Genomic DNA, 16,699 nt, shown 5'->3' on the forward strand with positions numbered 1-16,699 from the left:
GGGGTGGGCTGGTGATGAGATGGAAAGGAGGACCTAGAAGGCCAGAGAGAAGGGACGATCTAAGATGTTAGAGGAGAGTGCATCTCAGTGCCTGGTACATAGTAAGCCAGGAGCCCTGCACGCCTTGCCAACACCCCAACCCCCCATCTGTCCCGGGAAAGCTGGGATTTTTATTGGTATCTCTGCCTGACAGAATAAGGAAATTGAGGCTCAGACCGTTAGTCTTAAGTTGCCCGAGGCCACACAGTTGGTATGTGATAATATTGGGATTCCATCCCGGTTTGCTGGAACCCAAAGTCCGTGCCCCTGACCACATGGGTCAGTCTGACCATTGAGGCAACTCAGGTTCAGAGAATGTATGCGGCCAACCCAGGCCACACAGCTGCTGCTACGAAGGGGTCAGGCCGAGGCTCAGATTTTGTCTCGGCTTCTGATCCTGTCCTTGTTTGTCCTGCTGCTTTACGACCCTTCAGGGTAAGCAAACCAACATAATGACACTCAGCAAGATCTGGCTGGGATCTGGGAGCAACCCTGAGACTAGCTGCGCCCCTCACCCTCGGCTCAAGCACCAGGGGGAGGGTCCATGTGCGTGGAGAGGAGGGACCCGAAGGAGGGGCAGGGCTTGCCGGACAGGCCAGCCCCTAGGCAGTCCTTCCCGAAGCATCTGTCCTCCCAGGAATGCATCCCAGGTTCAGGAGCGCCTACTGCCTCCAAAGATGTTCTGGGAGCTGTGGGTGGTCTGAGAGGAGTGGAGACACGGCCGCTGGGGGGGGGGACGGGATGGAAAAGCAGAGCTGCTTGGTGGAAAGAGCCCTGCTTGGGGGGCCTGGGATCTTGGGGTCTAGTCTCCCACCACCCTGGACAACTACAGTCAGAGTGCTTAGTCTATCTGGGACCAGTTTCCCTGTCTGTAAATTTAGGGGAACTGAATTGGAAAGAATCATGAGTTCCTAGGCAGAAAAAGGGGTGTGCTTATCTGAAAGGGTTTTTATTTTTAACTGCTGGGGAGCTGGTGATATATCTCCAGATGGTTGGATTTCCACCTTTCCTTCTCAGGGCCAGGAGGGTCTGCTTTCACGTCCCTTACTTTCTTTACAGTTTATAAATAGACCTGGCAAGAATCTGCAAACCACCCCACAGAGGAAGAATGGACGGTGATGATAAACACAGCAGAGCCAGGGACCCGAGTAGTCAGGAGAATTGATTTCTCACAACACCTTCTCTCCGTTTTCCCGAGGTGTCCCATGGCAACGGGGGGGAAGGGCTCATTCTTCCATCTTCTGGGGGAGAAAAAGAATTGTACACAGGAAATGAGTCAAACCAAAGGTGAGGCTGGGCGCCGTCTTCAAGTGGGGGCAGCTGAGATGCTGGAGCCTCAGGAAAATATTCAGGCATGGCTTTATCTCCCTTCGCGCGTTGTAAAAACAAAGCAGTCGAGCTCCCGGAGTTGGGGTGAATCCCCCCCAAAGCAGAGCTTCTTGGGCAGCGCCTCTTGCGACAGGGAGGGGCGGGGATGATAGGGTGGTCTGGCCCCTGGTCCCGCACTGCTCCTGTGAGCCTGGAGCCACGGGGTCTTGTGGCTGCACAACCACGGGGTCTTGTGGCTGCACGACCAGCAGCGGGGAAGGCGCACTGACAGGCACCCTCCAAACTCTGCTGGGTGCTGCCTGGTCCTGGGTCCTAGGACGTCTGGGGAGGAAGTCTGCTCTCACCTGGGCCCCCATGTCGCGGCTCTTGGCCCGCAGCTTGTTGACCTGGGACTCGGCGATGTCCGCCCGTTCCTCGGCCTCCTCCAGCCCGCGCTGGACCCTCCGGCACCTGGACAGCTGTGTGTTGGCCTGCTCCTCCTGAACGGAAGGTGGAGCGGGCAGGAGGCTGAGGAAGTCCCTCACTCTGGCGCTGAGGCCCCCGGTCCCTGGTGGCCTCTGGGGAGCTGCGGAACCAGGAGAGCTTGGGCCCCCAATGCCCTGGCGGCAGAGGAGGGAAAGCTGAGCTCTGCAGTGGTGAAGACCATGCCCCTGGCGCCTGTGTGCACTGCCTGGTTACCTTGCGGGTCTGCTGCCCCCAGGATGCCTGCATGTTCCCCTGCACCCCGCCTCTCTGCCATCCCCCCAACCCCGGAGCTCTTGGGAGGAAATCCAAGTGTCCCAAGGCATGTGGAGCTGTCAGACACCAAAGGGCCAGCCCCCGCCCCCCGCAACCCCGCCTGGGCCTGCTCCCCGTGCTGTCTGCCTGCAGCCCGGGCATTGTACGGGTCTGAGAGCCATCCAAGCGTTTCTGATGAAGGTGGCCTCCCGGGGCCCCTCCAGCCTGGCCAGTCCTGCTGCGACTGTACTGATCCTCCCCCAACTTAACCAGTTCAGATCTGCTTCCCAGAGGTCAGGACAGAAGCACCAGGCTCTTGGGCGGGGAGTAAAAAGGACAGGGGAGAAGCCACACCCTCCGTCATTTATCTAGGCCAGACTCCCCCAGGTTTTGTTCCTCAGGACACTAGTCCTGTGGGAGGCTCTGCCTCCAATACAAAGATGCCAAGGTCCACTAAAGGGTGGGAGATGCTACAATCTAGAACGCCTTTTCCACTATGGAGTCCATCCCGTATTCCCTGCAAAATCTGAGAAATCCTTGAAGTAAAGCCACCCATCGTCCAACTTTGTGTAACCCAGAGTTTCCCAAACGATTTCTTTTCTGTAAAATACCTCCCCCTCCCCCCATCTGCTGCCCCAACTTCCTGCTATTAACATCCTCCAGACCTAGTGGCCCCAGAAGATATTTGGGAAATGTTGGTTTCAGCCCAGACTATTTCCTCACTGTTGGTTTCACCTGTTTGCTCAAGGGCAGATCAAAAAGGATGAACTGGAGGGTGGGAGCTAGGGAGGCCAGGGAGGGATGGATGTGGTAGAAGCCAGGGCCAGGGCTGAGATGGGATGATGTGAATTAAGGCCAGGTGTTCAAGGTTAGCTCACCGGGCAGGGAATTCTGAGTAAGTTGGGGGTGGGTGGAGTCAGCCAGTGTGGGTGGGATTAAAGCCAGGTGGGCTGAGGCAGAGGGAAGGGATGGAGGGGCGGGGCCCGGACTAGTGAGGCAGGAGGCCCAGGGGAGGGGGAGGTGGGGCAGGTTTGCGTAATGCAGACCGGGGAGGGGAAGGGCAGGCGTCCTGAGCTTGTGTTTATAGCCTGCAAATGAAAACTCAGGCCTCAGCTGCCGCGGGCGCTGTGAAACAGGGACGGACTCCTGCTCGGGGCCAGGGCGCCTCCCCCCCCCACTCCCCGGGACCCCCTACTCACGGCCTCCTCCGCCTGCTTCCTGGAAGCCTTCACTTTGGCCTGCAGCTTGTCCACCAGGTCCTGGAGCCTGAGTATGTTCTTGCGGCCCTCCTCGGCCTGCCAACACAGCGTCGGTGCCAGGGCCCCAGACCCCCTCCCCCGCTGCTTCTGCCGGGTCAGATCCAGGGGATGCAGGAGAGCCGTTGCCTACCTGGTAAGTCATTTCCTTGACCTTCCGTTCGTATCTGTGCGCGCCCTTCAGGGCCTGGGCTCCCCTCTTCTGCGCAGCCTCTAGCCTGCTATGTGACTCCTGCTCCCAGAAGAGAGCACAGAGGTCAGGTCACGCCTCCCAGGCTTTTCTCACCCACTCACGTGCCGGTTGTTTTAGGGTAAACTCAAGGTGCTCTACTTATATTTTGCGCAGATGACTCCTCCTGGGGCTCAGGAACACATGTGGTTCCCAAGGCCGCCACTAGTCCGTGCCGTGGCTTTGTGCACGTGACAATGAGACGCCGTCTTTGGGCAGGAGCACCCCGGGTGCACGCGCCTCGCCTAGTGGACCAGGCTTCGCAAAAAAGTGACGCCTCCCCTGGGGCCATGCAGCTTGGTGAGGGCTTCCTGATCAAGGAAGGTGGCAGGGGTCATGGAGAGAACCTGAGCCAGGTAGAGTCCAAGGTGTGTTTCAGCCCCCCATCCAGCTGATCCATCCAAAGTAAGCCTGTTGTCATCACTGAGTATGAGTTTCCGTGTATTTAGAATGGTGATGATAATTCCTGCCCAAACTGCCTTGAATGTGGGGATCAGATGAGACAAAGTCTGTGGAAGTATTTTTTGATGATAAAGCACTACACAGGTATTGTTGATTTCATAGCTGTGTCTGCGTTTCCTGAAGTGAGGGGGCAGGACAGCCACTGAGAGTGCAGGTCACCACCTGGGGCCCGATTCCTCAATCCAGAGACAGCCCAGTGGTGGAGGTGGCAGCCAGTCCCTGGGCATCCCAGTAGCCACAGAGAGGGCGGCTCTGGGCCTGCAGACCCACTGGATCAACCTTGAAATCTACCAGTGGAACAGGCAGCTCTGGGCACTGTTCCAGAGAAGACCCCACCCACCGGCCCCCGGAAGCTGTCTTCCATCAGCTTCCCTGGGAATTCTCTCTAGGCCTCTGTAAGGTTCATGGAGCTAAGATAACTGGGCAGCTGGGGATTGGAGGACAGTCAAGGTGCCTCACCACGACAGAGGGGAGGTTGGAGGAGGGTTCCCGGCCAACCCAGGAATCAGAGTATCAAAGAGGGTGGCATGGGATCTAATTCCTCTGTCCAGGGAGGGGTCCGTGTGAAGGACAAGCCCAAGTTTGTTTTAAAGAAGAGGACTGGGAATAATTAAAAATAAGCATTTAAAGGATTCTGGGGGGAGCTCTGACTTCCCTGGTGTTTACTTTTGTTACTCATGTGTCTGCAGCCTTGTAGTTTTTAGCCAAAAAATTGTTTCACGTTTAAAGTGTACAAGTGCTGGTGACCACATCCTTGGGAGGCTGGCATGAAGAATGTGTTCGGGTCTTTCCTGCTGGGAGAAGTTGTTTCCCTCTCTTCTCCTCCCCTTCATCCTCTTTCCCTCTTTCATGCCCCTTCTCTGGGGGACAGCAGAGACAGTTTAACATCCTCTTCCTCCGAGCCCTTCTCCAAACTGCAAATGGGTAATGCAGCCTGTTTAGAAAAACAAATAAAACAAACCATCCAGGGTCTAACAGGAAAAGCAAGGGGTATAGGAAACAAAGGGAACCACCAGCAAAGAAACTAAAAACTAAAAAATACGCTCCCAGGTAAAGAAAAATCAGGACTGTCCTGTGTGTGGATCGCACTTTGCTGGCGAGTTAGCCCGGGGGAAACGCCAATCACCCTGCATTTAGGATGGAGTTGAGGAAGGCAGCAGAACTGCAAGTTGTGTTTTGACATTAGGAAATCTGGGAAGGGAATGAGATCCCGGAATGGGAGGGCAAGGGAGACTGCATATCTTATGTAGGATGGGCCATTGTTTATCAAAGTGGAGCCTGGTCCAAAATGTAAATTGCACCAAAATGTGTAATCTTATGATTGTAAGGTATGTTTCCCCTTCCATTTATGTAGATCTGAATCTGTATAAAAACGGAATGTGAACATTTGAAATGTCATTATATTGTAGGTATCGAGGGATACGCGTTCAAAAATGGGTTTGTGTGCGTCTTGGGGCGTAGGGACTGGAGAGGGAGAAGTAGGGGGGACATTTGGCTCACAGGGAGTTTCACAAGTGGTCCTCAAACTGAACCTACAGTTGACTCAGTGCCCAATTCCCTGCCACCTAAGTTTCTGGACTGTGGTTCTACCAGAGGCGGCTGAACTGGTGTCCCTCTGGGAGCGAGAGTCCTCTCCCGCCACTCTACCCGCGCCTCCAGCTTCTGGATCTGCTTCTTCCCGCCCTTCAGGGCCAGCTGCTCAGCCTCGTCCAGGCGGTGCTGCAGGTCCTTCACCGTCTGCTCCAGGTTCTTCTTCATCCGCCCCAGGTGGGCGCTGGTGTCCTGCCCCTTCTTCATCTCCTCGGCCATCATGGCCACCTGGGTAAGTCCACAGGAGCATCAGTGGGCCACCCACCCCTCCTATGCGGGCACACGGAGGATGCTGTGAGGCTGGTACTAGGCATGCTGATGCTTTCCTCCTTCCCGCAGCTGCCGCTGATTCTGCATGGTTCCCCTCCCGCTTGGCCTCTGCTGAGGCTCCATCTCCTTCCGTCTCTCCAGGAAGCCACCACTGACTGAATGCAGGGGTGAGGAGAGGAAACCTACTTGCAGGTCCCGGCTTAGAAGCCCCTTTCTCATCTCCAGACAGCATCTCTGATAAGAAAGAATGGAGCTCACATCCGTGATGGCCTTCCTGGCCTTCTCCTCTGCATTTTTGGACTCCTGGATAGAGTTCTCCACCTCTGCCTGGCATTGGGCTATGCCACCTTCCAGTTTTTTCTTGCTATTTATCAGGCACGTGTTCTACAAGAAAAATTAGATAAGAGGTTCGGGCTACATTTGGACACGTACAACGATTGGAAGGGAGAGGGTTGGGTGGGGAAAGAAGTCAATCTCGAGAACGTTCCATTTCTTATTTTTCACACAGGTGAAAAAAATTAAAAAGACGCTTTCATTTTCGATAGGACAGATATCCCAAAACAGGCCCGAGAATTGTACAGAAAAGAACTGAGTAAATGACAAATGTGGACATTCAAATATTTGAGGAAGGATAGATTATTTAGTTAAACGTGCTGGAACAAGGAAATGGTTGACATAACTGTGAAATGAAAAATAATTCTCATGATCAAAACATTGTACATAGAGTTGTTAGGATGATGACAAATGAGAAAACATTTGCAGTGTGCATTACTGAAAAGATATTTCCTTCCTTAATATGTAAAAAAGACAAATCATTAAGAAAAAAGGGCAAAAGTACTAAGCTAAGACACACCAGAAGAAATACAAGTAGCCAACAAATAGGACAAAATGTTCCACCTCATTAGTAATCAAAGAAACAAGAATTTTTAAAATGAGGCATTTTCAACCATAAAACTGGTGAAGATTAAAAAAATAATAGCTAAGCACTCACATATTTTCCCCATGGGAATAAAAATTGGGACAACTTTGTTTAAAGACCAGTTTACAACATATCATAAATGTCTTTGCTGTTTTGACCATGAATATATACTTCCAGGAATATTAAGGAAATAGTAATCATGGATATATGTGAAAATTTAGTTATGAAGAAGTTTGTCATACAATCTTCTAATCATAAAAATTTTTATTGGGAACAGTCTAAAAATATCCAACCATAGAAGACTGATTAAATAAAAGTGTCATAATACACAACTAAAATGGACTGATTTTCTGCCATTAAAAAACTGTATCGTAGAAAACTATTTTAAAATATAGAAATATGGGCTTCCCTGGTGGCGCAGTGGTTGAGAGTCCGCCTGCCGATGCAAGGGACATGGGTTCGTGTCCCGGTCCGGGAAGATCCCACATTCCGTGGAGCAGCTGGGCCCGTGAGCCGTGGCCGGTGAGCCTGCGCGTCCGGAGCCTGTGCTCCACAACGGGAGAGGCCATAGCAGTGAGAGGCCCGCGTACCGCAAAACAAAAAACAAAAACCAAAAAACCCCTAAAATATAGAAATATGTTCACAACACGTTGTTAAATGAAAAAAAGTTGCAAAAGGATTGATCACGTTTACAAAAAATATCATATTTATGTATAGAAACAAGAGCCTAGAATAAGAGATCCCAAAATGCTAACAATATGGTTGATATTTTTCTATTTTTTTGGCTAATTCAAAAAATAGTTTTTAAAGCAAGGAATTTTGGGGGAATTCCCTGGCGGTCCAGTGATTAGGGCTTTGTGTTTCCACCGCGCAGGGCGCGGGTTCGATCCCTGGTTGGGGAACTAAGATCCCGTATGCTATGTAGCGTGGTCCAAAAAAGTAAAAAATGAAACAAGGAATTCTTCAACTTTCCTAAAAGTAATTATTTCAAAAGACAATCCTAATTTTCTAAGCTTGCAGCTTATATGTTACTGCCTCTGTGAAGCCTTTTCCAGCCCTTTTATGCAATAATTCGTCATTCCTTGCTCCGATTTCCCCATGATCTTTTATCTTCAGATAAAAGAAAGCTTAGCAATCTGTCCATCTAGAGACAAAGTTATTCCAAGAACTAGGCCTAATGAAAGTTTGTCTTGACCACTAGCCTGGAAGGAGTGGTGGGAACTCCTTTCCATCAAGCCTGGGTCCTGCCTGCCTCCAGGGGGGACCCTGGGTGGAGTGAGGACGGACACACCTGGGAGTGAAGGAGCTGCACGCGGTCGCTGGCGTCCAGCAGCCCCTGCTCCGACAGCTTACGGGTCCGCTCCATCTGCTCCAGGGCCACCTTGCTCTCCTCCGGCTCCTCCAGCAAGAGGCCATTCCTGCGCTCCACGATGGCCGGCTGCCCCTTGAGGTCCTCATTGCCCCTCAGGGCATCATCCAGATGCAGCTGGGAGTCCTTCATGAGAAACCAGGGGTGAGACCGGAGCCCAGGGCAGGCTGAGGTCCCGCCAGGTCCTCCAGGGGCCGTGTACTCACCTTGAGCTGGCTCCGGACTGAGCACGGTGTTTCTGGGTCTCTGCCACCTGGCGGCTGGAGTGGCGCAGCTGAATCTCCATCTCACTGAGGTCCCCCTCCATCTTCTTCTTCAGCCTCAGAGCATCATTCCGGCTCCGGATCTCAGCATCCAGCACGCTCTGCATGGCCTCTGCTGCCCGCTGGCTGCTTCTTTTCAGCTGCTCGATTTCTCCGTCCTTCTCAGTGATCTCAGGCTCAGATTTCACCTGGTTCAACTCTAGCTGGACACGCAAAATCTTGCTCTCTTCGTGCTCCAAGGAACCCTGATAAAAGTCAAGGAGTGCTTGGGATTGCCGGGGCAGCCACCTTCTTGAATGAGGTTTTTCATCCCCATTATGATAAAATGGGTATTAGTAGACTCATTTTACAAATAAATACAACAGTACTCAAAAAGGTCAAACAGTTTGCTTCCAAGTTGTTACTAGTAATGAAACTAGAACTGAAGCTTTGTGGTTAACAATCTTATGTCTTGAGGAGGACAGAGCATCGTTTTCAATTAGTAAAAATTTTGATTACTGTGTCTTTTTAAATAGTGACCATAAGTCGGGAGCCAACCTCTTCTCAAAAAAGACAGAGAAAGACAGAGGAATTGCTCTCCTGTTATCCTGCATAGTGCAGATTTCCCTAGAACGTCTTAAGATCTCAAAGTAAGTACTTTGATCTCAAATTAAGTTGAATTAACTTTAACGAAAAATAAAATTCATTTTGGAGGGACTGTCACAAAAGTAAAGAGACAGCGCAAAGCCCCAAACCCCTCACTGGCCACAACTGATGATTACATCAGGATACTGCACTCTTTGGACCACACAGAATTCCCAACAGCCAAAGATGACTGTGTATAACTCTCTGTTTAAACTAAGGCATTCTGAGCTGGCTCTCAGGATGTTTGGTGATTGAGTTCTTGCTTTCTGAGAGGAAGACGTTGAGGACATAATGAACAAGTTTATTTATTCAGTAGGAGAAATACGGTGGACTAGAGGACACCCAGGAGACGAAGCAGCAGAGAGCAGCTGGTTCCCCCCCCCCCGGCGGGGGTGGGGCTGGATTCTTCCCATTGGAGCCCCAGTGCCTCCCGCAGGAAGGGCCCCTGGGGGTGGTCTAGTCCCCTTCCTCAGTGCCCCGCCCTCCTTCACATCTCAGACACTTGCCTCCACCTCTTCTAGGGCAGCCTGGAGGTCTGGCTTTTCTTTCCACTTGCTTCTTGGTCTTCTCCACTTCCTGAAGATTCGTGCTCATTTCCGCAATCTGCACGGTTAAGTCGGAAATCTCTTCTGCAAAGGACAGGCCTGATTTAGGCTGTTTTCACAGGCTCTGTCTGATAGCACAGGCATTTGCCAGGGAATTTGGGGATTGGCGATTCATTCATGACATTCATATAGGAGAGAACAAGCACAGTGAAACCTTTCGGGGAAGGTGTGGACAAGACACAGGTGTGTGGCCTCACCTGAAGATGTGTGGGGAGAAGCAACAGAACACCTGTATGACCCTGAACCTTCACACAGTACACAGAATGGGCACAGAGAGGACCGGGGGAGAAAACTGGAGAAAACACATCGAATCATGGTCTCGGAAACATAAGGGGCTTTAGGGGGCACTGGGTCTGGTCTAGTTTTAGAGGTCAGCAGTCTGAGATCCTAAGGGATCTAGTGATAGGGTCAAGGACAGAAAGCCATGTAGAGACAGAATCCATGGAAGATGTGTTCTGTAGAAGAGCAGGGAGCTTAGCAGCCCGGTGAGCCCTCTGTTCTCAAGAACAAGGCTTGGCTGTGAGTATGCCTTACATCGGGGGAGTTTGGGTCTCAGGGTAAACTGAGTAGATGTGAGGATTTTGTGGGGCAGCAGGAAGGAGGATGCTGTGGCCAAATGGGGGAGGGGTGGCCAGAAGAGAAGGGGGACTGTCACACACCTGTTGGGGGGAGAGAGCTGGGGGCTGTCACACACCTGTTGGGGGGAGAGAGCTGGGGACTGTCACACACCTGTTGGGGGGAGAGAGCTGGGGACTGTCACACCCCTGTGATGGGGAGAGAGCTGGGGGCTGTTACACCCCTGTGATGGGGAGAGAGCTGGGTACTGTTACATACCTGTGATGGGGAGAGAGCTGGGGACTGTCACACACCTGTGATGGGGAGAGAGCTGGGCGCTGTCACACACCTGTGATGGGGAGAGAGCTGGGGGCTGTCACACACCTGTTGGGGGGAGAGAGCTGGGGGCTGTCACCTGTGATGGGGAGAGAGCTGGGGACTGTCACACCCCTGTGATGGGGAGAGCTCACCTTGCAGAATTTTGTTCTCCGGTCTCAGTGCCTCTAACTGACCCACCACCTGCTCGTAGGCATTGCGCATCTTGAAGATTTCAGTACTAAGTGACCCGGGCTCTTTCTGAGCAGCTTCCAACTCAGCTTGACTCTCATCCAATTTTTGTTTCCACTCTGTGAGGACCTAGGAGGTGACAGAGGGACACGTGAGAAGCCGAAAGGGCCAGGGACTTGGATGAGTCATGTCAACAAGGGCCGTCAGCAATGACAAGGTTGGACCCTTCTATCCTTAGGGACCAAAGAAACAGGGTGAGCCCCAAACTCAGGGGTTCCAAACTCTGATATCACTTCAGAGATCTGCTGTATTCTTGAAAGATATGTTGATCTCAAAGTAAGTTGAATTAACTTTAACAAAAAATAAAATTCATTTTGGAGGGTCTGTCACAAAAGTAAAGAGACAGCGCAAAGCCCCAAACCCTCCACACTGGGAGTTGATGCTCGAGGGCCTCCCCGAAGGTGTGCATCTCACACATCTCTTGCATTGTGGCTGCCGTCAAGCGGCGGGGAAGGACCTCATCGAAGTTCCTCCGCTTCTTGTCCAGGCAGGCGCAGGCGCTGTTGGCCTGCTCCAAATCCAGCATCAGGTCGTCCACGTCTCCCTGGAGCCTGTGCTTGGTTTTCTCCAAGGAAGCACACTTGGAGCTCACAGCCTCTGTGTTTTCCTCTGCTTCCTGGAGCCTCTGGGCCAGTTTTTTCCTAAGAGAACCAGGTTTGTTGTTGTTGACAAAGGTGGACCATTTCAGAAGTAATTATCAGATCGGAAGGGAATTGAGCCATCTATAAAGGACTGGAGTTTGAGAAGACCTAGAGTTTGATGATTGGACAGTACGTATCACCTGAAGAGTCCCCAGATGGGCAAAGCAGTCACCTAGGAGGCGCCGAGGGGACCAGGCGGAATGGACAGTACCCTGGGAGAGGGGCAGGGAGACCAGGTCTGCGTGTTTAAGAAAACTCAAAGGCCTGGGGAGGAAGAGAAGGTCTGTCCTCTGTCCCTTCCCTTGTGTCTTAGGGTCGACTCTCCTACCGTAACCTGGGAGCCCCTACTTGGCCTCCTCCAGCTGCTCCGTGCGCTGGATGGCGTCCGTCTCGTATTTGGTCCTCCACTGGGCCACCTCGCTGTTGGCCTTGGACAGCGCCCTCTGCATCTTGGCCTTGGCTTCCTGCTCCTCCTAATACTGTTCCCGCAGCAGGTCACAGTCGTGGCGGGAGGACTGCAGGGCGTGGGCCAGGGCACTCTTGGCCTGCGGAATCACAGTGGTGACAGATTGCAAAAACGTGTGGCCATTTTCCAAGTTAAGGTATTTTTGTTTCAACCAGTGTTTCCCAACTTGTATCACTCCCTTGCTGCCTTCACAAACTTTGCTGTAGCAGTATATCTCCTGTTTTATTTACTTCATTTTTTAAAAAGTTGACTCCTTTATTATATTTAAATATATTTATTTAAATGGAAAACCATTAACATTTGCCATAAACAGAAGATAACTATAATAAATGCAGTGGAGGTAAGGCGGTGTTTTCACCTTCTAGTGAAGTACTTCGCTGCTGTGCCTCTGTGTCTGAGGCCTACTCTCTGCGTCTTAGTGAGGAAGATACATCGGTGTTAGAGAGATGGTATCCAAAGTGAGACGTTTTCCTTATTTAATCAGAAGAATTGAAGTAGAATTGGAAAGAATAATTTTCTCACTACTTAATGCAGTGTTATGGAGTACTGTGACCATGAAAACCCCAAAAGCATCTTTTGGTGTCACCAGTGGGCTGTGTCCCCACCCGGGAACTCTGACATGAGCTATGCCGTTTCCACAGCTCTGCCACCTCTTCCCAAGCAGGAGGGGGACATGCCCAGAGGCCTCCATCACTCACTCCCACCTGGTCGGGAAGACAATGTAGCTCTCATTATAATGGTCACAAAATACTTTCTGGTCAACCCAGTGCAATAACTCATACATTTTTATCCTTTTAAAGACACAAATAAACAACAAAACTTTGCCCAGGAAGGAAAGCTTAGCTGTATCCTGGCCAGAGGACAGCCTTGCTCCTGTAATGGACCTTCTCAGGTTCTGGTTCTCTCCACTCCCCCTGCCTCCACCCAGTCCACCAAATACCCCTACCCTATAATAGGAGGATGGGAGACTAATATAGCACTTCCTTTTTGGAAGGGGCAGATGGAGCTTGGTGGAGTTCCAAGAGACTGCCCTGTAAGTTTTAGCTGGCACATGGTAACCTCAGAATTACACTCATGCAGGTTTGCGGACTTCTAGATTCCTATTCTAGTGCTCGAACACCCATCAACAGCGTTTACTAAGCACCTACTGTGTGCACTGTTCTGTACTTACTGTTTACCGTTACAGTGGGGAAAAATAATTCTTGCCCTTTAGAAGTTTACAGATTAGTGGGGAGACATGAATTATAAACATAAATAGCTTGATATTGACGTCAAGAAGGTGATAATGGTGTTCATGTTTATGCAGATGTCCCAAGGGTGCTCCAAATGTGGTCTCTTGGAGGAGGGGGGCTTAAATGTGGGTGTTGTAGCTGGTGATACACAAAGAGTGATGAAGGAGAAAGAGGAGGGCCATTCAAGGGGCTGGGATGAATTGCTGGGCAGAGTGAAAGAATGCACAGAGGCAGAGATGCCCAAGCTAGTACAGTGATGGGGAGGGGATGCCCCTGGCTGGGGAGGGGCGTTTATCAGCCCCTCCAGTGGGGCACAGAGGAGCTCTGAGGATGGAGCACCCTGGTAGAGTTTTCTAGCTCTGAAGAAGGAGATCCAATGCCAAGGTCCTGTAACCTCCAAGAACAGGTTCCTTCTACTACAAGGAAGAGGAACATCACGCTTCATGATGCAGCAGTGCCCCCAGCCGGCCTGGTGACTTCTCAGGTTCCACCTGACTCTGCCTTCCTGAACAGAGGCAACCACCCTTACCGTGGTTTCTTCTTCTAGCTGCCTCTTAAGCTCCTCCAGCTGCTGGGTGAGGGCCTGCTTGCTTTCGGTTAGCTGTGAAATCAGAGCCTTCTTCTCTTCCACTTGGTGGCTCAGCTCCCCTGGCAAACAGATGTGGCCCCACGTCAGAGTTTGGACCACCCTCTCCCACGGCCCAGTGGTCCCACCACCGGTCCCTGCCCGTCCTCACCATTTTGGGTCTGCAGCCTCGCCTTCTGCATGTTCAGATCATGGATTAACTGTGTCTGTTGGTCATCCTTGGCCTTGACTTCATTAAATTGGTCTTCCACAGTCCGGCACGTTCTTTCCACGTTACTCTTTAAAAAGAAAAGAAAAGAAAAAGCCAACATGAATGGGAAACATGGGTCCCTGGTGCCCAGTATTGAACCGTTTGACAGTTTAGCTTCTCATTAGGTAAAATAAGAATAAAAATACAGAACACATAAAGGTCAGTTTAAAAAATTGGTCATTTCAGGTTTTCTTTATTTTTATGTGTGATTGCTGCTTAATCACCAATATCTTAGACCATCAGCTTTTAATAGATAAGTATTTACTGGTTTGTAAACAAACTTTTGAGAAGATGACACTCAAAGGAACCATGGGATCTTCTTACAGTATAGTCTTTTTTTTTTTTTTTTTTTTTTTTGCGGTACGCGGGCCTCTCACTGTTGTGGCCTCTCCCGTTGCGGAGCACAGTCTCCGGACGCGCAGGCTCAGCGGCCATGGCTCACGGGCCCAGCCGCTCGGCGGCATGTGGGATCTTCCCGGACCGGGGCACGAACCCGTGTCCCCTGCATCGGCAGGCGGACTCTCAACCACTGCGCCACCAGGAAAGCCCTGGAACTCACTTTTAACAAAATTAGAACAGGATTGGAGCTTTCGGAACCCAAAGACCTACATTCAAGTGGATGCTAGTGATGATGATGACACTAGCAGCTAACATTTTACTGAACACCCTCTACGTGCTGAGCTTTCCACGCATACCCTCTGAGGTAGAGCTTTCCATGCAAACCCTCCGAGGTAGAGCTAATTGTATCTCCATTTCACAAGGTGGGGACTGAGGCTTCATGAGTTAAGTGGCTCACTCAGCATTCCAGATTCATTTGGAATGGGCTGAGATCTGAACTCGGGGATTCTGGCTCTAGAGTCGGAACTCTCAACCCCTGCGTCCTGTGTAGACCCCATCCTGCCTGCGCTTCCACAAGTAATCAATGTTAGGGCGTAGTAATAAAATATCCTCACGTCGTCTGCTTGCTGCTCCAGCCTGACTTTTATTTTGGTGAGACCACTGGCTTTGTCTTCTTCAACCTGAAGATCCTCCAATGTTTGCTGATGGGCTTCCTGCAGAGATTTCTTCTCTTTGGTCAGTTTGGAAATGTCATTTCTTCTGAAAGATTCTTTACCTAAGAGTGTATCAACACCAATTGAAAGTTCAGACAGTTAAACCAGAAGCTTCTGGCAAAGGCTGTTGATTCTTTTTTCTCCCTTTTCTGTGCCTTTTTTGTTTTTTGGCTACTGCTTCTTTGCCTCCGCAGCAGGTGCTCACAGTGTTGGCTGCATCATTCTGAAATTGGCAGCCTCTGGTTTTTTCAATCCTCACTGGCCTATCACAGAGCCTCAAACCCTCCCCTAAAGGCTGATTCCTTTAAAGAGGGTGTTATATGGTACAAGGAAGGACACTGATAAATGCAAATATGCCGCCTCTGGAAGGAACACAACAGTCTATATTCATCGCAGTACATCCATGGGGATTTGTTTATTAGCTGACCCGGGGTTTAGAATGAGGCAGGAAGGGGAAGAAGGACAGGCATGAGGTGCTATGCAGGAAAATCCAGAACAGGAGTCCCGTGTGTCAGGAAGCAGGACAGCGGCACCAACCGCAGAGATTTTAAGGCGTTAAATTGAACTTTTTTTCATGTATGACGCTCTGCTAGATCAGAGGTTGGTAATTCCTGACCTATGGGCCGAATCTGGCCACATAATAGTTTACAACTTTTGAATAAAAGTTGAAAAAACATGAGATTTCACATAAAATCTGGGATGTCTGGTTTCTCAAGGAAAATTGGAAGCTCTGGCGGTGCTGGACTCACATGGCTACCGGGCACCAGCTGGCTGGCGCTGGGCCCCGGCTGCCACCTGGGGGCAGGGCAAGTGCTCTCCAGTTCGCCGCAGTCCCCACCCCTCCCTATCACCTCCCTATCAACGCCCGGTTGTCTGTCCCACACTGACGCGGGTCATCTCACACCTGGCCAACCTCATCCTTGCCTCTGTCTCACTGGCAACCGTTATGGTGTGAATCATGGATTGTGTTTTTCATTTACTTTTGTAAAGTGTATGTGATTTTGTGTGCGTGTGATTTTAGTCTACATAAATGGTACCATGCTGTATATTTCTCTTTCTTCCTTTGTCCTCTTTTGCATCCATCTTGTTGCCCTGATGGCTGTGTAGTATACCCTGCCGTGCGTCCTCTGCCCCGTACCTCTCCATCCCTCCAGGGTGGACCCCGATCTTGCCTCCAGCACCCCCCACCACAAGCCACACTGCCATGAACATCCTCATACATGTCCCCTCGTGGACCTGGCAGAAGAATTCCCTGGTCTGTGTACCCAGGAGCAGAATCACTGGGTTGAAGGATTCTTTTTTTTTTTTTAATTAATTAATTAATTTATTTTTGGCTGCGTCGGGTCTTCGTTGCAGTGCACGGGCTTCTTATTGCGGTGGCTTCTCTTTGTTGCAGAGAACGGACTCTAGGCGCAGGGGCACAGTAGTTGTGGCACGCGGGCTGCAGTAGTTGTGGCTCGCGGGCTGTAGAGCGCAGGCTCAGTAGTTGTGGCGCACGGGCTTAGTTGCTCCACGGCCTGTGGGAGCTTCCCAGACCAGGGCTCAAACCCGTGTCCCCTGCATCGGCAGGTGGATTCGTAACCACTGCGCCACCAGGGAAGTCCGGATGTGTGGATTCTTCATTCGACTAAGAATTTCCAGATGGCGTTCCCGAAGGCTGCATCAGTCTACACTCTAC

At 50.9% G+C, this 16,699-nt stretch overlaps 1 protein-coding gene across 1 annotated transcript in view; it reads right to left on the bottom strand.

Annotated features, from left to right (window-relative positions):
* Positions 1 to 1,086: 1,086 nt before the first annotated feature.
* Positions 1,087 to 16,699, bottom strand: part of LOC309976156 (myosin-13-like) — a gene marked incomplete at its 5' end in the record, with an annotated part of 43,188 nt that continues 27,575 nt past the window's right edge. Inside the window, 19 exon segments of the mRNA XM_082861634.1 lie at positions 1,087 to 1,280; positions 1,713 to 1,847; positions 3,285 to 3,380; positions 3,475 to 3,573; positions 5,680 to 5,850; positions 6,151 to 6,276; positions 8,103 to 8,306; positions 8,387 to 8,409; positions 8,412 to 8,688; positions 9,574 to 9,613; positions 9,615 to 9,696; positions 10,698 to 10,863; positions 11,252 to 11,435; positions 11,784 to 11,908; positions 11,912 to 11,980; positions 13,663 to 13,781; positions 13,871 to 13,997; positions 14,923 to 15,056; positions 15,059 to 15,083. Of these exon segments, the coding sequence (XP_082717760.1) occupies positions 1,266 to 1,280; positions 1,713 to 1,847; positions 3,285 to 3,380; positions 3,475 to 3,573; positions 5,680 to 5,850; positions 6,151 to 6,276; positions 8,103 to 8,306; positions 8,387 to 8,409; positions 8,412 to 8,688; positions 9,574 to 9,613; positions 9,615 to 9,696; positions 10,698 to 10,863; positions 11,252 to 11,435; positions 11,784 to 11,908; positions 11,912 to 11,980; positions 13,663 to 13,781; positions 13,871 to 13,997; positions 14,923 to 15,056; positions 15,059 to 15,083 (2,217 nt within the window). The 3' untranslated portion in view covers positions 1,087 to 1,265.

Source organism: Leucopleurus acutus (assembly GCF_964270905.1).
Source record: "Leucopleurus acutus genome assembly, chromosome: 19".
In the NCBI taxonomy this organism is placed as follows: Eukaryota; Metazoa; Chordata; class Mammalia; order Artiodactyla; family Delphinidae; genus Leucopleurus; species Leucopleurus acutus.